Source organism: Macrobrachium nipponense, chromosome 29 (assembly GCF_015104395.2).
Source record: "Macrobrachium nipponense isolate FS-2020 chromosome 29, ASM1510439v2, whole genome shotgun sequence".
Lineage (NCBI taxonomy): Eukaryota > Metazoa > Arthropoda > Malacostraca > Decapoda > Palaemonidae > Macrobrachium > Macrobrachium nipponense.
The window spans coordinates 3,683,885-3,705,813 of record NC_061092.1 but is presented as its reverse complement, the minus strand read 5'-3'; the positions used below and the strand labels follow the sequence as shown (position 1 = coordinate 3,705,813).

Below are 21,929 nucleotides of genomic sequence, written 5' to 3'. Positions count from 1 at the left end.
TGGCTCCATTTGCAAAAGGAAGTTATACGTATTTTCGTCATGAAAGAGTTGGTGCTTTCATCTATCCATGTAAATATGTAGGTCTGTACGCATATATGTATATATATATATATATATATATATATATATATATATATATATATATATGGATGGATGGGTGGATAGATGTATGTATTACACACTGGTACACTCTTGTATATATTTTGTTATATGCACTATGTGTGTGTGTTAAATTCTGCTGAAGTGGACATAAGGTTATACCAGGATTTGTTTAACTGGTTGACCACTGAACCGTGGAGTAAAAAGGCTGTTTTAGTTCTTATGCCATGCATCCAGTATGAGAACTGGTGGGTTGGTGTAAGAGTGAGGTGCCGTGGATGGAATATCTTGTCAAGTAGGAAAGTAATATCGGATAGCAATTGAAAGAATAGAGGTGATATTGGATTGTCAGTGTGCCCTGGATTTTTTATCTATTTATTTTTTCGGTGGCCTGGAAATTTTTATTGGAAGTTCTTTGACGGATTTAGAAGTTTGTAAATCGCACGATAGATGATAAATTCGGAAATTTTCGGTGGGCAAATGACGTCATTTCTGGGGGATGGAGTATGGGTTGCATAAATTTTTTACGCAAGATTATAAAATGTGACTTGGAAAGCATGGAAATGAGAAGTTGTTATGTTCTTTTACTCTGAAACCCTAATATACTCATCCCCAATCCACAAACTATAATAGCGTATATGTACACCTGCGCAGTGCATGGGCTGTGATCTCTGTCATAGCGGCACTATGTCCTTTATCATCCACCTCAGGTGAGTGAGCCTGGCTTACCTTGTGAATCAGTCCACGTCTTTACTTGTGGAGCCGATACTTGAAACTGGAAACTTTGAAGCGGTGATGATGACCAGCACCGTTTCAAAACACCAGATTCACCTTAGCCACTCATGGAACGGTGGACTGTGAGCTCAAAATCATTCCTGTTTAATATTCGAATAATCTGCGAGTTCACTCATGCGTAAGATTGAGTTATTTATCCCTGTAACTGGAAATTGATCGCATTATTTTCAAATTGCCGCAGTCCTGATGGCAACAACCACTTTTATGGTGTTGTCCAATGTAAATATTATAATGGAGGTGAACGCATTTATTGTTTTTTTACTTTTCCGGGTTTACCCTGGTTTGTGGGTGCTTGTTTTGTTATAATGGCATTGAAAGTCAACACGCGCTAATAGTATTGCCTTCAAGCTTTGTGTGCGAGGTTTTTTCTGTGTTTTCAATATTATTCTCAATGTTTTAATGTAACAGTTACAATATTTCAATATTATATGATAAGGTTTCTTTGTATTTTCTGTATTATTTCAGTTCTCTGTATTTTCAATATAATTTTCAATTATTTTCAATATTATAATATAATGTCAATATTATTCCAATATTATGCGTTAAGGAATTTTTCTGTTTTCAATATTATTTCAGTACCCTGCATTTTCAATATTATTTCTATTTCAGTACCATGTTGTCAAGATTTTATTTTTGGTTTTCAATATTATTTCAATACTGTTTTACAATAGTTATTTTCTGTTTTCACTATTGTTGTTTTTTTCGGTTTTCAATATTATTTCATTACTGTGTTACAATGATTTTTTTTTCTGTTTTTACTATTATTATTTTTATCAGTTTTCAGTATTATTTCATTACTGTGTTACAATGGTTTTTTTCTGTGTTTTCACTACTATTTCAGTAATCAATATTTTCAATGATCCTCAATATTATAATATATAAGGTTTTCATTATTATATCATAAGGGCTCATGCACACCGGATATAATTGCGCGTGCCAACCAACGCCAGCCGCACCCTTAGAGAGCAGCCCATTATTCGGGGGTCCTTAATCTTCTTCCACTCTCGACTTGTTGCCATTATCATCTTGACGGACACCGCTGGCACAAACGGTCCTCATGAAATGCAAATGACTAAAGCGACAGTCTTGGGTGTTATTAAATTCCTGCAAGGTCTTTTTTTTTTTTTTTTTTTTTTTTTTTTTATACTGAAGCTCGCGCGGAATTTAAGAAAGGGGGAGGGAGACAAAAAGAAAAAAAATTTAAAAGGTCATTTAACACACGGTCAGGTTTATGAGTACGGTATGACGTAAAGAAATAGTTTGCAAGTTCGCCCAATCATTGCCTCTCTCTCTCTCTCTCTCTCTCTCTCTCTCTCTCTCTCTCTCTCTCTCTCTCTCTCTCTCTCTCGATTTATCACAAAGCCATGGTATAATAACTTTTTAAAGATACTTTTGATATAAATGGAACTTTCTCTCTCTCTCTCTCTCTCTCTCTCTCTCTCTCTCTCTCTCTCTCTCTCTCTCTCCATTTATCACAAAGGCACGGTATATTAACTTTTTAAAGTATACTTTTGATATGATTGCAACTCTCTCTCTCTCTCTCTCTCTCTCTCTCTCTCTCTCTCTCTCTCTCTCTCTCTCATCCGTAATAGGGGATCCAATTTGGATTTTGGAATTTTACCGAAGTGGCCCGTGAGCTTTTAATTATTAAGGGGGCGGTTAAATTCATCGCCGAAAGATAACAGTTGAACCGCATTTTAGAATTCGGTTGATGAATACTAGGGTCTGGTCGTTGGAATCGTTTAGAATGAAAGAGGGCCCTAATTAATATTTTTTTTTTTTTTTTTTGCATGGAGAACGGGGCCAGTCGGCAATGACGGAAGGCCTAATTAATTGTGGACTGTAATTCACACCATGTAAACATTGTGTGTAACTCTTTTTATAAATAAGTGACCTCCTCTTTCTGTATTTCCCAATACCTTCTATTACTTCTTACATATGAACAGGTTTCATCTTATGAGTAATAATAATAATAATAATGATAATAATCTCTGTTGCCTGTAGTGATATATAGTTACCATTTCCAGAAACTTGCAATTAATGTGGGCGAAGAGAGCTGCTTAATGGAAATTTACCAAATTAGGCCTTGAATTGGAAATTCGCAATGAAGTGGATAATGGAAATCTTCAAGATTGAATCGGTTAATGGAAGTCGTTTTTTTTTTTTAAGAAGTTCCATTAGCAGCAGCGATCTTATGAATTCACGCAGAGCTGGACGACGCCTCTCTCTCTCTCTCTCTCTCTCTCTCTCTCTCTCTCTCTCTCTCTCTCTCTCTCTCTCCTCTCTCTCTCAGAAAGTAATATAGAACTCGCTGCAACAAATTTTATTGTCATTCTGTCGACCGGCATTTCCTCATTCCTAATACCCAAGTCTATAGAAAATAAAACCTGATGTCCCGCCCGCAGTTCCCAAGAGAGATAGAGGCTGGATTGGAGAGAGAGAGAGAGAGAGAGAGAGAGACGAGAGAAGAGAGAAGGAGAGAGAGAAGAGAGGAGAGATGAGATGAGAGAGAGAGAGCCAAAAAAAGACAAAATCTAATTCTGGCGAACTTGGGGAGAAAAATAACCAATTGGCAGAAGTGAGATTTGTTTTGTCTTCGTCGACGAAAAGAAGATTGAATTAGAGTACCTCTCTGTCTTTGTTGTTTGACTTTTTCTTCTTTTTTCTTTCCTTTTCGTAACTGCTGATTTTATTTTTGCCAGTCTTTCTTCTTTGGCGTCTGAATAAATCACCCTTCTTGTTTAGACAGTTTAGTAGTCAGATACTTGAATAAATTTGTGAGAATATTGTTGCCTAATTCAGTGACGACATCTCCGACATGTGAACTTTTTTCAGGTTCTGAAATGTGTATTTTAGATGTCGAAACGTCATCATCGGCTAAGTGGGAAAATTCATCATTGCTGGTATTTTTTCTTATAATGCCGGAGCTTCATTATTGGCTATTTTAGCCTTTACAAAATTAAATCATGCTTAGTAGAGATTTGAGAACTCGTGCTTGGTAGAGATTTGAGCCACAGAATTTTGGATCATATTGTTATAATCAGCATAAAATGTAGCCAGTCAGCTTTATTGCTGTTATAATATTCACGAATAATCTGTAGGTATTAACGTCTTATCTGATTTATTTCACCTGAAATGTGAATGTTCATTTTCATTAATGTAAAATCAAGATTTTTTTTTTAAAGTTAATAAAGATGTTTGAATTGAAGAGGTACTGTATTAACCTTTTCCCTTCGTGTTTCGTCATCCACTATCCCTTTCCTACTCTATTAAATAGGTTTGTGATTTTATGATGCCAGTTGCCGAATTAATTGAATTTTACGTCACTCTCTTGTGCCGCATACTGGGTACGTTGTGAAGTTGGCTTGGAATGTATTCCCGACTGCCGTCGGAAAATGTATTGCATTTTGTGCATCACGCATAAATTCGCTCAGTCATGTCATTCTTTAATTTAAGTGGCTAGGTAAAATCTATATTGCTTGGCTCGCCTATGTCGATATTACTTGAAATATATAGATTTAAGACTCCTTTTTTTTTTTTTTTTTTTTTTTTGACACTTCTGATCGACTTGCATCGAAACCTTTCATTTTAGCGATTGAACATTATCTGCGTCCGTGGCCACTCTGCCATAAAAGCTGTTCTGTATTTTTTCCCCTTGGTTATTCCACGAATTGCAATGCGACTTGGCTGAGATCCCTCGTCGACAGCGACGTCTATGGGTGATTTTTGTTTTTCGTTCCCCCTGAAATTGGATAAAGCTGACAACCACCAAAAACAGGAAGAAATACAAGCACCGCCGAAGAATTTGTTTGAGGGGAGTGCGAGTGGCAGAGGACCCCAAAAATTGAGAGGATTGGTTTCGCTGAGAGCGGGTCCCTTCAGGTCCCTTCATACAGCTGACAGTGTTGGCAGCTGAACTTGTGAACTCGGTAAAGTAAGCTGCATTTTGATGCCTACGTAATGCAATTGAAATTGTGTCGTTAAAATTTTTTTTCTGACACTTTCTTGACTTACACCCTTTGAACTTTATCTGACTGACTTAATACAGGTTTCTTTTTTTTTCTTTTGCAAAATATGAAATAGCTTAATCCCTCTTAGGGATTATACGAGATACTGAAATAACACTTCTTATCTGGTTAGAAGAAGTTATAAGTATGATATTATTTCCACGCACTTGAAAATTAAAATGCATTTTATATATGTAAGCGTTTTTTCTTATTACGAACTTGAGTTTTGCCTAGCCTTTTATACAATCTTAATCAATACGTTATTCCTTTCAAAGTGAAGTCAGAAGCTTTCTTTATAAGTTTTTAAAATTTGATATAGCTCATTAACGGTTTTGATAGGCATCAACCCCATTTGCACAAAAAAAGCTTTATTTCTGTCTTAGTTAGACCCCATTGCATAGGCAATTTGTCATTTTCAAAGCCATTAAAACCCCTACCCCCCACCCTCACCACCGACCCACCCTTTGTAACAGATTCAGTCATAAGAGTTAAAATAACTTTGCAAGACTCGTGCTTTCTCTCAAAATAACATTTGTCGTTGCTGGCAGTCCAGTCGACTCTTACGATGCTAATGATATATGAATTTTAATCGGAAAACTTATTCTTTCTTGCCATGTCAGAAGTTCCGCTGAATAATTATCAGGAGATGAGTGGCTTTCTTCTCTCGTCTTACCCCGTGGCCGCTGTGAGTTTGCATGTTAAGAAGCACTTGATTGGGTTCCTAAGCAAAATCTTGAATGTGATGGTATCAGTACATTATATATATCTGAAAAGATACACTAAAAGAAGTGTACTTGTGGAAAGGACGAGAGGGAAGACCAGTCGCTATTGCCAGTAACCACTTACTATGTTCATTTATTGGATTGTTTATTTTTCAAGAACGTTCTTATTGAGATGTTTGTATAAGAGAGAAACTTCGGAATAACGGAGCAGTTTCTACGGGCTGCTCTTGAAGGAGCAAGGGCCCATGCTGACATAAGGCCAGGTCAAGTCCTCTACAACAACGGTGGAGATTAAGTGTTATGGCTTTTAATGAAATGCTTGAATATATAATTACTTACATAGTAAGTTGCAGATGGAACCGTAACGTTGACAGGAAAGAACAAATGAAAATGTCATGTTCCTTAACGTCGTCGACTATTAATGGTCATGTAGATCAAAATCGAACTTCCTGTGCCCTCTGCATTCAGTTCGAACATATCTGTGGATGGGAAAAGTCTCCATTCTTCATGGCATCCATCCAGATTTTGTAGAGTTCTATCGTGGGGTCGTTGAGTGTGAAGCTAAATTTACCCTCTGATCTTTAAAAAAAAAAAAAAAAAAAAAAAAAAAAAATGTCTCCTGTCGGATTATTAAGGGAAGAGTTCGTGACTCCGACAGACTCGCGCCGCCTAAACCGCTCCCCACCTTACGACCGGTATAGATTTTATTCCCTTCGAACCCCTAATTCTCTCTCTCTCTCTCTCTCTCTCTCTCTCTTGGTTCTTCTGACCACTTCGTCCTTCCCTCTTAACTTTTCTTAACCATAAACCATGAGAATCGTTGTTACCGTGCTTCAGACATTCATAGAACGTACGATTGATAACTGTCTTCAATTGATTTCCCATTTTGGCGACCGTGCTGTGTGTTATTTGGTGACATTATTCATCGCAGAATCGGTTTCCTGAGTGTACGCGCACCCTATGCATTCCATATTTATGAACAATTTCAGTATATATCGAATTAACAATTTGGGACGTAGGAGTATTACTACATTCGAGAAGTTTGTTTTATTTATACATTTACGATTCGTTTAATTCATTTCTTTAAACTAGATGCAACTTGTTATCTGTTACGTAGGATTTCTTTGAGAGGGGGTGGGGGGGGGGGGCAAAACTTGTGTGTGTGTGTGTGTGTGTGTGTGTGTGTGTGTGTTGTACTGGATTTCTTACTGTTTGGTTTACGGCTAGTAATACAATTTATGAATGAGGAAACGTCTATAAATATATTTTTTTTAATTTAGAGTGCATAATAAAAGGCTCCGAGTATGTTGGGTGTTGTAATGGGGGAACTGAAAAAGACAAAGGCGGCGTGCGTGCGTTCGTGCGCGCGCGCCCACATGCATGCATATCGTGCAGCAAGCCTGGGTCAGTGGCCCCTCCAATGTTGGTTTCTTCCTCCAGAGCCAAAACCCGCCCCACCACCTGTTCCTCTTTCGGGGGAGAATCTTGAACACCTTTTGCTCTTTCCGAATTGTTTGGGTACTTTTCGTGTACTCACGGACGGATTTGCGTGCAGGGCGAGCCTTCCCTCTTTCGCCCACCTTTTTTACCTTTGATGTAATTTCATGGTTCGTTTAAGCCTTCGGTATCGCTTCGTCTTGTTCCTTGTGTGTGCAGTCGATTGTTACTTGCGTCTGGCAAATTGTTCCGTTGTTCTGGTAAAGTGGTTCTAGTGTTTCTTGCCTGTGGTAGACCAGGGAGATGGAAAATAGTTATCTCGCGTAAAATAGGGAGTAATGTTCCTTTCATTGAAAAAGAAAACCTATAATGATATCGATTCTGACAGCATTTCCAGGAGAGGAAGCCAATGAAAGCTTCTATGCTATTCTCAGTCGTATACCTTTTTGAATCGGTAGATCTTTTGGCTTATATGAGTCGGCCCATTGAGGAGAATTGGGCGGTGTTCTCACTACGTGTGCATCGACCATTTCACAGTCGTATGTTTGCTTTTGTGACTGTAGTCACATTCTTATGCGACTTAATATGTTGCTTGTCGGTGTCCGGTATGCGTCTTTGGCTGCCATTACGCAAATGGAAATAACACTAGGGATTTTTTATTATGATTTTGTTTTCCACCGTAAAATTGTGCAGTTCTAAATATAATAAGTTGTTCGAGGCCTTTTTTTTTCATTTATAACCTACTAATGTAGTTTTATTTTATTGTGAAAACGAACCTAATACTTTGCACTACTATTTATAGAATTCCTAGATTGAAGAGATTTTCTGAACCATTTCCCTTTCTTTCTCTTCCAGGCTGACTAGAGGATGTTAGTGGAGAATTCGGGCGGAGGCGGAGGCGGGGGTGGCGGTGGAGGAGGGGTGGTGGCAGCGACGGAAAATCCACCAGCAGCACCGGCACTGCCTCCAAGTCCGGAGGCGGGGTGTCGAAGATGGGTGGAGGAGGTGGAGGAGGAGGAGGAGGGGGAGGAGGAGGCCGGCCCACCTCAACCCCCAGCAGCAGAAACACCGGCACAAATGGGACGACGTCTCCCCCGTCGTCATCCTCCTCAGGAAGGACCGCCAACGGGACGTCTACCCCAACGCGAGCCACGACCAACGGCGTCTCCACCACTCCGGGTCGCGGCAGCGCCAATACGAACGGCACTTCCCTCAACCGACCCAGCAGCCATTACACGCCTTCGAGGAGCGGGGGCGTCGTGAACGGCAGCTCTACGCCCCGCAACATGAACGGCACTCCCAGCCGGGGGCCAGTGACGCCCATCAGGACCACGTCCGCCACTCACACCAACAGGAGCACCACCAGCAGCAGCAGCGGGGGAGGAGGGAGCAAGACCGCCACGCCCACCAAAAGCGCCTCTTCCGACCTGGACAATCAGCTGAGTTACACGCCGCCCCACGTGCTCATCAGGTCCATCTCCTCCCTCTCTCAGCATTCGCTTCGCCCATCCACGCCCGAAATTGATCAGGTAACGCCACGCCTTCATTGAATAGTTATCCCTCTAGTTTTTCTCAAAAGTAGGATTGAGAGTATCAGTTAATTTGCAAACATTAAGGTGATCTTCATACAAGAAAAAAAATCATTTCAAACCTGTAGGTCAGTTAAAAAAATTAAGAATTGTTAGGTCATTTAAGGAAACTTGTACTAGGATAGTTATTGATATGTACTGTAGTATAGAAAAGAAGAATATTCACTGTTAAATACTGTTGATGTGACAAATAATCCTGAATATAATTTTTTGGTAATCGTATTGATATGTGTAGACATATTTTTACACCTTGTTATTCATTAGATGGATTGCGTGTGTTTTATTAGCCCGTTTAGTTTGATCAGGATGTTCTTTCGTTCGTTCAGAGGTAGAATTCCGTAGAATCTTTTTTATTTACAGGAGGATGGAGTCGTTTCGGTACCAGCGTTGCGCAAGGGCGTTCTCCTGCAGGCGAGGGATCGTCTGTTCTCGAGATGGAAAGAACGATATTTCGTCCTGACGAGAGATTACCTGGCTTGTTTTCGTAGAGGGTCAACCAAGTATTCAGAGATGGGTTCCTTCATATTCAAGGTAAGTTGTAGTTTTCTAGTGGTGTGGTTAGTAGAATTATTTGAAAGTAATTTCATGAAATTAAGGAATTATATTTGTATAATGTGTAATTCTGCCTCATAAATGGGTAGGCACAGTTTAGAATTGGCTTCAACTATCCAAGAATCGTAATGGAAAAGTAGAGCCTGTGCAGATGAATTGGAAAAGAAAGATTGGATGGGGGTAATATGTAATATTTATTTAGAAACATGTGGAATTGGTAGAGAAGTAGTTGGCTTGGTATGAACACCCCACCCAGACAAGTCACGGTGAGCAGTAGATTACTGTTGGCAAAATTTAAATCAAAATAGTGAAATATGAGTACTCATACAGTATCATAATGTGTTATGCACCATTGAATGATGTCTCTGAAGATATAAAAGATGAATTTTATATAGAACTGCAGAATGCTATTGATAAATACCAGAAAGATATGAAAATTTTTGTTCGTAATATAAATGCAAGAGTTAGTAGAATCAGGTAGTTATGGAGGCTGTAATGGGCAAATTATGTCTGTTTGAGACTGCAAACGAGAACCAGGTTCAATTTATTATTTTTTTGTGATGCAAATAATTTTGTGATGGGAGGTTCTTTTCCAGTAAAAGAATATTCATTTGGACTTGCCACATTGATCACAGGAGCAGATCCACATAACCCCATCATTAAATGCAGTGAACTTAAAACAATACTTACATCCAAAGTGATGTTTGTGATACATTTGTCCAGTTGTCAAACAACATATAAAAAGTTTCAGAAACAAATCCTTTAAACAAATTTTGCCAAAATCTTAACATTTTCAGTTTATCTGATTTCAAGGAGCTGCAATATTATATGATATAAAATCCGCTCATTTAGAGCAGACCCTTTTAGACCTTTTCTAGCCAGCGTAAAAAATTAAAAGCTAAATAAAAATATTTAAACAATGTACTATTTCACATTGAGAGGAATTTTTTTTTCTATTTTTTACAGCATCAATACAATATATAGTTTTGGCATTTGGTTGTTTTTTATACTTAACTCTTTTTCAATTTATATATTTTTTACGTTTATAGTGGTCTTAACCTTACTATGGGAATATTGAGGAATTTATGCCTTGCAGGTAAACCTGGCCAGTGTAGAGACAGTTGAATGGCAAGATCGGCGGGGCGGTCCAGCATTGGCTCTCTCTCTGCCAAGAGAGGGCAGAGTGCTATTAAGAGCAAAGTCAGGTTTAGATCAGTGGTACAGGCTTCTCCTGGAAGCCACCAACTCTTCCCGCCTGCGACGCAACGCCCTTCGTCGTGGTACTTCCACAACGCACCTCAATCATACCACCAACAACAATCTAGATACAACCCCTCCGGCAAAATCAGGTAAGAGATATAACTTTATCTTACCTCTTTCTCTATTGGGCTATGGAATATAAGGGTTTCCAGTCAAAAGGAAGTTACATTTTCTGATCTTTATGCCTGTTGCATTCTTGGTTAGGGTAACATCTATACTGTGAATATGCATGTTAAAAGCTGTACATATTTTCTGTATGTTCTATTCTTGTCATTTGCTCCATTTTCAATTAGGTACTGTCCCATACCGGAGCCAGAGTAAAAAAGTGAAGCTAGGAAAATGAAACCAGATCACATAAGATTGTTGATTTGCTCAGTATTTCACCCATTGATGATTGATTGACTTTTCGTTGAAAATGATGACTGTTCGCTGTCAAAGTCACAATTTAGAAATTTGGACAGGGTAGAGATTACACATGTGCTATGAATTCACAGTAACTTGGATGAAAGGAATATGATATAATAAAATATATTAATTAATTTAATAAATGTCTGTGGTTTACTGTGCGAACTAGTGTATTTTGACTGAAAGGTACTTTAAGTTTTATTAGCATAGTGCCTAATTAACCTTGTTACTCAACAGGAGGGTTGCAATACAGTTTAAGTGGATCTACACCTGAAATTACAAGGCTTTTTGAATCGGTTTGTGACGACTCCCCTGGTGGAAGTTCTCGGGTTGTCACACGTCACCATAGATTCTCCTGTAAGCCTTTTTTTTTCCAGTGAGATTCAATAGCATTGTAGCAGTAAATAATGTTAAGACTTCAAGTAAATGTAGTTTAGATTAGTTTTTGTAGTTTTATAGCACTTTATTTCAGCAACCCTAATTCACTTTTATTTTGTTGCTCTTTCCAAGTACAGTGTAGTTTAAAAGTAACATCATGCTCCAATTAATAAAAAGTTTCCACTTACATTAATTGCCCTAGATGACAAAAATAAATAACCTTAAAATGCAGTGCAATAAGTATAAAACTCCTAACATTATGTGCATTTAAATTTCTTCCATGAATATACAGCTATGATAATCTGCTAACCTTCTAAACTGTATTCCTTTTTTATTGTAAATTTTTTTTTTTCTTCACAAAAATTTATGTTTTCTCTATTCTCTTAACTGTGGGAGTGGTTTTTCAGTCTTTCTTACTTTGTCTTATAGCTTAATCCTTACAAGCCTTGACTTGGTTATACAATCATTCTTCTGCAGCATCCAATTATTAGCTGAAGGAACCTTGTTTCTAAATGAGAAAGAAACTTTATGCAACTTTCTTATTTTGTAGAAATGTTTTAGTTTTCTTATTTTAATTTTACTTTCTTGTACATTTTAGTATTTATGAGATTATATTGCTTGCATATAAAAGACAGAATTGCTTTTGATGTACAAAAACTTCCAAACTGCAATCAGTATTGAGATATAAGTACTGCAGATATAGTGCAGTTCTACATTATTGTTATTATCTCATATGGATAACATTTTTATAAGAAATTTTATTTACAGTATTGGCAGATGTGGACTTAGGATCATGTGACACTGATGTGGCCACACCACCTTCATCTGTGACTTCATCTAATAAGTTCAGTACCTCAACTTCTGCTTCAAACACCTCAGGTAATGATGGACAACACAGGAAGTCAGTATCACACAATATTTTATAATACAGTCAAGGATGATTTGGTTAAAAGGTTTTTTTTATAATGACTGCACTTAGGGATGATTTCTTGGGCGAAAGGTTTTGAGTAGAATAAAAGAATTCCATCGTGTTAGTAAACCAATGGGTTAGTACACCATTTCAGTTTAGTAATGTGGCTAGCTTAAACAAATAAATATCAAAATCTTTCGAGAGCAACAATCCTCTGGGACATTAATTTTAAATGTAATTAGTTTTCACCAAGTAGACTGATAAGAATCATCATTTTTTCTATTTCCGTGCCATCTTGTAAATAGTGGTATACTATGGAATTTTAATGTGTGAAAGGCTGACAATTCCCAAGTGCTCAAAATTTTTTCATCTCACTCCAGTTTGCTAGAAGGTGCAGTAGTGTCCACAGCCAATTTTCCTGACAGGTTTTGCATGAGAGTGGCCCTGTCTTACTGAGTTGGGGTAGTCATTGGTAATTCTTTTACTCACCTCCAGTGCTCATTGCCCTTTAAGGTCTCTAATGGGAAATGTAAAGGGCTCTGGCAGCCATCAATATTGGGGTCTGGAAGAGGCCAGCCCTCTAAAGCCAGACAAGGTCCCCAGCAGTCTTCTTCCCCCAGAAGTCCTGAAAGGGGTTAGGAATCTTACAGGCCTTTTGACTGAAATAGGTGTTCCTCCACTCATGTTGCTGTGAGTTGCAGTGACTATTATGCTACAACGAGGTGGCGAGTAAGAGGCAGAGTCAAGGTGAATTGTGATTTATTGACACAAAATCCCTGGCAGGTCAAGAACTCATGCGAGCTTAAAAGTAGCATTTGACATTATTCGGGAGAAATAGAGATATCTATATACAGCCAGGCATGTTTTCTCAAATGGAAAATGGTCAACAGTTCTCTATACAAAATAGAACACAATACATATGGTTGGAAAGCTTGCAATGTCTGACATCCATTAGTAATTACAGTTTTAACAATGTCATAAAGTAGCTTCTGAAAAAGGCGTAAAAGACCGCTGGATAGGTGTTTCTTAAGAGTACTCGGTGGATCATGCAGATTTTTGTTTTGAAGCGAGGATGCCTAGAGGGTTCCGGCAACCAAGTGGAACCTCACAGTACTCCTGTCATGTGTTGGAAGTGGCGGATGGCTCTGTGGACTGCCACTAACTCTCGGTTGAATGTGCTTCTTGCTAAAGAATGCCAATGGGCGACGACCATCATTTGTCTTGTTTGAGCACTGCCCATCGCTGTGCTACCTATGCCCATCATTAGGGCAAGAGACTTTACACGGGGTAAAGGAAAGAGGAGTGAGGCAGCAGAGGCAATTGCTATTTTGGCTAGCATGAAGGCTTCTTTATATTTTGTTTTTCATGCCAACACAGTTTTTTAAGTTTTCTATTCAAGCAATTATATATATCAAAGCTATTATTTCAGCAAGGTTAAGTATGAAACAGTGGCAATAGTTAATCGTTCCCATTAATTCTTGGACTGCTTTGGGAAGTTGATTGCTTGGATTCCACTAACTTTTTTGCCCATTCACATTTGTCCTTTCAGACTAGAAGTCCATTTTCTCTCATGCTGTTTGATGTTGGGGGTGAATATAAATATGTCGTCGACATACGCGGTGCAGTAGGTTAGGTTGGAAGGTCGCACCTGAGTTCCAAAGGCAGAAGCAGCTGTAGTCGAAGGTGTACGTGCTGAAGGGTGTCGATAATGGCCATTTTTTCTATATCCTCCTTTGCAACCAGGACTTGGAAGTATCCCTTCAGCAGGTCGATCTTCATGAATATTGTCACCCTCCATCTAGTTTATTATGTCGACGATGTTCGGCAGTGTTGTCAAGTTTTGGTACCATGTGGAGGGTACATGCCTAGGTGCCTTGAGGCTTTTTGGTATATTCATGCACATTCTATGGTGGGCAAGTTTTTCTGGGGCCAAATGTCTGAAATGAGCATGCAGCAGCCATTTTTGCATATTCGGGCTTCGTTCCCAAACCTCCAGTGGTTTGGGCTTGTACTTGGGTTTGTTTTTCCACCTGAAGCTCCAGTAGCTGTGTATGGGGGTGGCGGGGCCCTCTACATCGCTGTCCATCTCTGCGTCGGTCTGTGGCTGTGGCAGTTGCAGCTGCTGCTTTGGGTGGTTGTATAGGCTCAGTTGACTTGTGGGCCAGGTGGACAACATCAGCCATCTTCAGGAACTCGTCAAGGTCCATGGTTGATGCATTGGGGATGCCTGTGGCCGTTTGGTGGGTTAATTTGGGAGTAGGACCTCTCTCATAAGGTCCAAAGTATTCTCTGGGCAATGATTGTAACTTGCTGCGCTTTGTAGGTGATGGTAGTCTTTTGGTTGGTGAGCCATTTTATGATTTGTTCAAAGACATTGTCTGGCAGGAACTAGAGGACCGCATCGGCTTTGCGAGAGGTGGAGATCATCTAGGACCTGAAGATGATCTCTGGTCTGACAGAGGCCTCTGGGTTGTGAGTATTGAAGGGTGGCAGGAAGATGGTTGCTGCTGCTGTGTTGTCGTCGTTGGATGGGCTGTGCTGTTGGTGTCTGGCTTTGACAGAGGATTGGCCACTTCCAAAGCCCAGTGTTGATGGCATAGCTGTCACCAAGGAACTTCAGGAAGTCGTCAAAATTGCATACGAGTTATAGTCTCCATACCCTGGATGGGGGTTCATTAAGAAGGGGCATTACCCCTTCTGGAGCAACTTTTCAGTATCACAGCCATTTAGGACAGGTGTGTTTGGCAGCACCAGACATCCTTCTTTTCTTTCTAATCACATGATGTGTAGCTATCCAGTTCCACTTCGGTAAAATAGCATCACGTATAAGGTTTACGGTAGCCAATGGTTTGTTGAAGAGTGATTGTTCCCTCATAGAATCATCATCATCCCGGCATCCACAAATGGAAGTCTCATTGGCCAAACAAGACACAAATGACTTTCATAGTTGTTACCTCACACCAGAGAAGGCTTACCTGGTTCCACTAACCAACTTCCAACTTTAAGCCTCCAATAGGACAAAATGATGAGCTGTAAATGATTTAATTCTCATTAGCATTTTTGCAGATGTAAAATTGCATGAAGATACAATTTCACATGGGGGGGGAGAGGTATTACACAAGACTTAATAACTATTTTGGGGGGAATTCTATCTCTCAGGTTATTGTCACACAGCAAAAGTGAAAAATAAGATCAGAGTTAAAATTACTACAAACCTAACTATTTGTTGGGGAATTCTATCTCAGGTTATTGTCACACAGCAAAAGTGAAAAATAAGATCATAGTTAAAATTACTGCAAAAGTATGTGCTTGAAGTAGTCTGGAATGGTGGTATCAAATAATTTCACAAAAATATACAGAATTATTTCATATATGGGAAATGTAGATTTTTTCTCAACCTCCATTGGCAAGTTTATAAAATTTTGGCTTCGTACTGGTTATTATATGACTGCTTATGAGTTGAAAAGGTTTAATATACACCATATAACAAAAGATTTTTAGCACATTATTTTAAACACCACTTTTACTCGTTTTAGGTTCAGGAGGCTCGTCATCTCTTGCATCATCACCATCTTTACGTGGGTCTTGTGCTTGGCCACGCCCTTCTTCACCTTTACGTCCCGTTGTTGGTGATGCTCCCAGATCTAGGCTGTCTCTGTATGAGGGAACTCGTGAAATGCCCACAACAGCTAAAATGAGGCATTCTGTGTGTTTGGAATCGCGTGACCAAGTACAGGATATTGGAAGAAAAAAGAATCGTCATTCTATTTGTGTGGAACCTCGTGATTTGGCCAGGACCCGGGCATCGCTATGCTTAGAACCACGTAATCCACTACTCGACCTAATGGAAAGTGTGGAAGCTATTCCCTCTTTGTTATCTCACGAGGATACTCGTCCTCTACCATCATCAAGGACTTCTCCGTCTAAGAGCGAAGGTTAGTGCAATATTTGTTGTTCTGGAAACTGAACAAAGATTGTCTACTTCCTTAAGGATACGAGAATCTGATATTTTGTTGAAGTACTTAATAATTGGTTAGAAATGTACAAATATTAATTTTCTCTACTGTTTATTACATTTAATTATATTGTTATGGTTCTCTTATCTATAGCTGAAATATGATTTCAGGTGACAGGAGATCAACTAATGATGTACCTTTAATGGTGAGTGAAGTAGATACCAGTCCTTGCCCAGAAGAGAGCTCGTCCCGTCCACGTGCACATTCCACTTCTCTAACACCAGAGCGTACTTTGGGTCCAAGGTCACGCTCCAACTTGGGTTTTTTCAGACACTCAGGGTTGTATAATCATTAAAATAAGCTTGTTATTTACATCTTGAAGTTATGAGAAATGACTGGTCGTGCTCTGAAATGGTTTAACAGTTTCAGTAAGGATTAACGGGAGTATTTGTTTCACCACTGAAACCCAAGTATAACATTTAATTTTTTTTTTTAATAATATACAATACCACAGGAAAATTCCTTATAGTTTGTCCGCATTACATGGGAAGTTTTTTTTTTTCTACAAGTGCCAATCTGAATGCAGTAATAGCGGGCCTAGTGAATCGTGCATTTGTTGTTTTGACTTTATGTGAATTCAAAGATAATTTGACAGAAATTTTGTATTTGTTTGAATTACTTCTTTGTAATTCCTTCAAAATGCATAATTTCATGAAACTTTTTAACTGGCTTTAAATATTTTTTCTCAAGTACAGGACAATATATATATATTACCTACTACTAATGTGACTGATTCATGTACAGTAATTCAAATGGAAGTATAAATCTGCACATCTAGCATTATTGTGCTCATGTACTTAAGATTAATCGGCAGTCTGATTTAAAGCCAGTTGTATTCTTTGTAAGTATGTATATTAATAAGCTTTGTATGTACATTTTGTATTTTTTTATGCAGTAAATTATCTCCTAGCAGAGTTTTGTATAATGCATATTCTTAGTATATATACAGTAATGTATAATTTTTACCTTTACTGGTATGTATGTAACCCAAGTGGTTATCTTGTCTTTGTATGTGCATGTTTACAGAAAATCAGAAAAAAATTACTAGTCATATGCAGGGGTTTCAGATGCATTTATGAAATTATTTCTGGAATCTTTTCTTGAATGTATTATGATGTATATATATTTATTATATGTATGTGGAAGCACAAGTTGTAATTTAGTTTATCAAAAGAAAGGAGTTATGTTTGTAACCAACAAAGCAAAATTTAGAAAGGATTTCAAAGTTAGAGAAATTCCCACTCAATCATGGATGCACCTGCACTTCTGCAATCTGCTCCAACCCAGTCCTGTTGCCACTTTGCTCTTGTATGTTTCAACAAGTTTTAGTTTGGCAAATTCTGTAAAGGAATGAAAAGTCTTTATTTCTTGAAAGAAGTAAAAAATAGGTTGAACCTTCTCAGTACATATTTGCTAGTACCTATTCATGTATTGAAAATAGATTTATGCACCCTTTTAGGATTTGATGTTGAATACCTCAAATTAGACCCTTTAGTTCTTGTCAATGAGAAGTTCGTGGTCCTAAAGTATGCTTTTTGGTTTAGCATAGGATAAATGAAAAGTTCACTGTAGGGGTACATTGGCAACTAGATGCATTGATGTAATATTAATGCTGAAAACAGTACAGTGTATGTGTGACTACACTATATACAGTACCTTTACATTCAGGATTTTGTGATTGAAAGCATGGCCCTCCATAATATTCTTAAAAGTCTAATATACTGCCATAATTGTAAAATGAACACCAATTGTAAAATAAAATGTTAAGGAGTAGTTGTTTTTTCTTGATTCAGTGGACTGCAAAAAAGTTTTAAAATGTGTAATTATGTACATACTGTTTCTACTGATGTTTTTTCTATATTTATAGCCTTCAATTAATGTCTTTGCTAAACAAGTTGAACTTAAAAGAATGTAATTAGTGTAAGGTAATTTGACATCTTTAAAAAACAAGTATGAAATGTCTGAATATCTGCTGTTTGTTCGTAACGACTGGTAGATTATGGTAAAATTATTGAATTAATGAAAACTTACACTTTATATAGTTAAGCAGAATTTGTGAACATGACAAAAAAAAAAAAAGTGGTTACATGATGAAAATTATACTAGTATGTTCATCATCCCTACAGACTGTATTGAGATTTATATGTGTGAATAATATTTACAAATTTAGTCAAAATGGTCATATCTTTTCCATGTGCTTTACTTTATTGAATGAATAAAGAACAGTTAATTTTTAGCATGTTTCACTGCAAGAGTTTTGTTAAGTGTGTCGAGATGGCTGTTAGAAATTATGCTAAAATCCACAATGTAAAGGATTTATTTAATTTTATATATACAGTATATATATATAAAACTTCGGTTGAAGTGGAGTTTTAGAATATAAAGTGTTTCTTTATAATAAAGATGGTGATTGAAATATGTGATGGCAGTTACCTGTATGAGTAATAGTGTCTCGAGTGACTGTAAAGGCTTAGGAATTAGTATGTTAAGAATCTTTGATGATTTGCTATTGAGTGTTTATCTTGAAAGCTTCCTCTAACTGTTGTTTCATATGTACAGTAGTTGATTGTATACACAAAGCAAAATAAATTTAACAAAAAATTTAGCAGTAATTTAAGCTACCCAGATATACTGTGACCATACAATACTAGACTGGAAAGTGAAAACAGAAAGGTTATAGTGTAGGATTTACGAAACAATTACAATACTATAAGTTCCTTTGAGAATGACAAAACTATTTCTGACTGCAATAGAGGGTACCAAAATATACAATATATTATATATATAAATATGATATATATATATATATATAGATAATATATATATATATATCATACAAAGGCCTACGTTCTGTCAAACGGCTCGAATTGCCAACATGGTAGAGGGGTTTCATCGATTCTAATACGAAAGCATCCAGATCGAGGTGATTTGTAGGTCATAATCATATGAACTTTGCGCTCTGTTTGCCGATTGGATGCGTCACTGCTGTCCTGATTCCGTCCCGGCCACCTGGACGGTGGTTCGATCCCATGGGGGGACGAAAATTGTTATCAACTTAAAAATTCCCCTTCGTACATATGAAAATATATCATTTGGGAGGTAAAGTGAATTAGATATTAAAGGACATTTGTAGCTTGAATTGATATGTATATATATATATATATATATATATATATATATATATATAATATATATATATATATATTTTTTTTTTTTTGTCCTATATACCACAACTTCATACCAAGCCGATATATGAATATTAAATTATATCTACAGACTGTAATTATTGAAAATTTTTTAATGCTTCTTATTTACAAATCAGTGCCTTACAATTGTCTTTTATGCTACTACTGTTGGTATACTAAACAAGACTTTTTAAGTAAAAACTAAGTTTGAAGTGGTGATATGCAAGGCAGCATGGTCTCCTTATGCCTTCAACTTGATAAGTAATCTGCCATCAATACACAGGAAGGGAAAAAGGGGCCTCTTGAAAAAGATGTATCTAGAACCAGATACTTAAAAATTTTGTTTGCATTAAGAATATAAACAACAGTTTACTAAATCTTAAAAGTAACTACTCTAGCAAGAGTCAATAGAGCCCCTAAAAACCTTTGGATTAAATAAGTCATGGACTGACGAGTCATCTTCAAGTTGGAAATACCAAAACTACTTTAAGGTGAATTATATAATCATCATAGAGGTTGGTTTTCATTATGGTTGTAGAATGTGGTAGTTATCCAAGGATTTTAAGTCTAGTCACCAAGATAAATTTTACAAAAGATGTCGCCTTACAAAGCATTAAAGAATATAGAACGTGTGGACACTTTCCCCTTACTTTGATGCCAATAGTTGATACTTCACATATAACTGTGAGACAAGATGGATAAAAAAGAAAGCATAATTTCTTACTCAATTAAAAGTTATCACTATTACATTATTTATACTGTTTTGAGGGAATTTCCTCCCTCATAAACTAAATTTGAATTATAAAGAAGGATAAACTTGTACACTACGAATGCTAACCTTAGAATGATCTAATTCTGGTACAGAATACCTTCCACCAAGACATCATAGTACAGTATTCTTCAGCAAGTAACGAGTAACATTGGACAATTCTGACTACACTTTGTTATGTAAATACTACACTGATTCACACAATCTGCCAATGCATGGATGGCAAACAGCTGGGTCTAGCTATGGGCTAATGAGGGAAGAACAAATCTACACAATCCAAAAGTTCAAACAAGTTCTCTTACTCCCTTAATGCCTTACAACCCTTACAGGCTCCCTTAGACCAAAGGTTCACGGTGGAGCAAGGCCAGATTAATCTATACCAATCACAACCCATGATTTGAGAAATTCCACCTATCATAGACCACTATGTGACCTGCTTTCCTTGCAGATTTCTGTGAGACAAAAAACTTATCAAAGGCCTGCAACTGCATGTGCCCACACTTTTATTTTGCAACTGCACAATCTTTGAGGTTTGGAATTGTATGGACACATTCCTAGCATCGAAAAGAAAAGTTTCAAGTAGATAACTTACCTTATGCAATACTCTTACTGTCCTGGTGTCTTTTTCAGCATCATATTGCATCTGTCTTCAATTTCTTAATTACAACTCATAATGCTCTGAAAAAGAAATACAAATTTCTTAGTGGCTAATGTTTCATCAAGGACGTGTCTGGACTGACTTGTTAATCATTATATGTCAAGTAATCAGCCCTGATGTACGTAACTGAAAATATTCATTTACCAAAAGTTTAATTTAATATCTGACAGCTGCTAAGAGATTTAATCAATTTAGATGAAAATAGTAGCATAAGATTGGGTGGGGAGGAAATAAAGAAAGTACAGAAGTTCAAGTACTTAGGGTCCGTATTAGAGGATAGTGGAAGCATGGACCAAGAGGTGAGACACCGAATTCAGGCAGGATGGAATAACTGGAGGTCTGCATCAGGGGTCCTCTGTGACAAGAAGGTCCCTCTGAAATTGAAAGGAAAGTTCCATAGGACGGTGGTCAGACCAGCAATGTTATATGGAACAGAAACAGCAAGTATGAGGAAAACAGAGGAGAAGAAGATGGATGTAGCAGAAATGAGAATGTTGAGATGGATGTCGGGAGTAACAAGGGAAGATAGGATTGGAAATGAGTATATAAGAGGATCGATAAAGGTAGCTGAAATATCGAAGAAAATACAGGAAGGAAGGCTTCGATGGTATGGACACCTGTTACGAAGGGAGGAACGTCATGTTGGAAGACATACGATGGAAATGGAAGTGCAGGGTAGAAGGAAGAAGGGAAGACCAAGAAAGAGATGGCGTGATTGTGTAGGGGAAGATATGGAATTGAAAGGTATAAATGAGAACGAGGCACAGGACAGAAATCGATGGAGACGACTCATTTGCAATGGCGACCCCATATAAAAATGGGTTTAAGCTAAGAAGAAGAAGATGATGAAAATGGTAAAGCTTGTTGTTTAGTATACTACAGGCACTTGAAAAAAAAGCTGTTAAGATGCTAATAAAAATAAACTAGGAACTTTATTCTTAGGTCAATGCTGAGACAATGCAATTTGAGTCAACTTCCTAATGAATACCAATTCCGAATATGTATCTGAGGGAGTTTTAATACAGACTGAACTGTAACTCAAAACAACAACGACGTTCCCTAAGACATCGCTAAAAAGACTAAAGGTGAACTGACAGGAGGAAGACCATATTGTGGTGAGATAGCTGACCTCGGAGATTACAATATC

At 37.6% G+C, this 21,929-nt stretch overlaps 1 protein-coding gene across 1 annotated transcript in view; it reads left to right on the top strand.

The window, feature by feature from the left end:
* The window catches only part of LOC135206049 (uncharacterized), a 505,005-nt gene extending 486,230 nt beyond the window's left edge, over positions 1 to 18,775 (top strand). Inside the window, 8 exon segments of the mRNA XM_064237240.1 lie at positions 7,916 to 7,973; positions 7,976 to 8,589; positions 9,010 to 9,180; positions 10,298 to 10,550; positions 11,104 to 11,223; positions 12,013 to 12,123; positions 15,691 to 16,089; positions 16,281 to 18,775. Of these exon segments, the coding sequence (XP_064093310.1) occupies positions 7,928 to 7,973; positions 7,976 to 8,589; positions 9,010 to 9,180; positions 10,298 to 10,550; positions 11,104 to 11,223; positions 12,013 to 12,123; positions 15,691 to 16,089; positions 16,281 to 16,465 (1,899 nt within the window). The 5' untranslated portion in view covers positions 7,916 to 7,927 and the 3' untranslated portion in view covers positions 16,466 to 18,775.
* Positions 18,776 to 21,929: the final 3,154 nt, after the last annotated feature.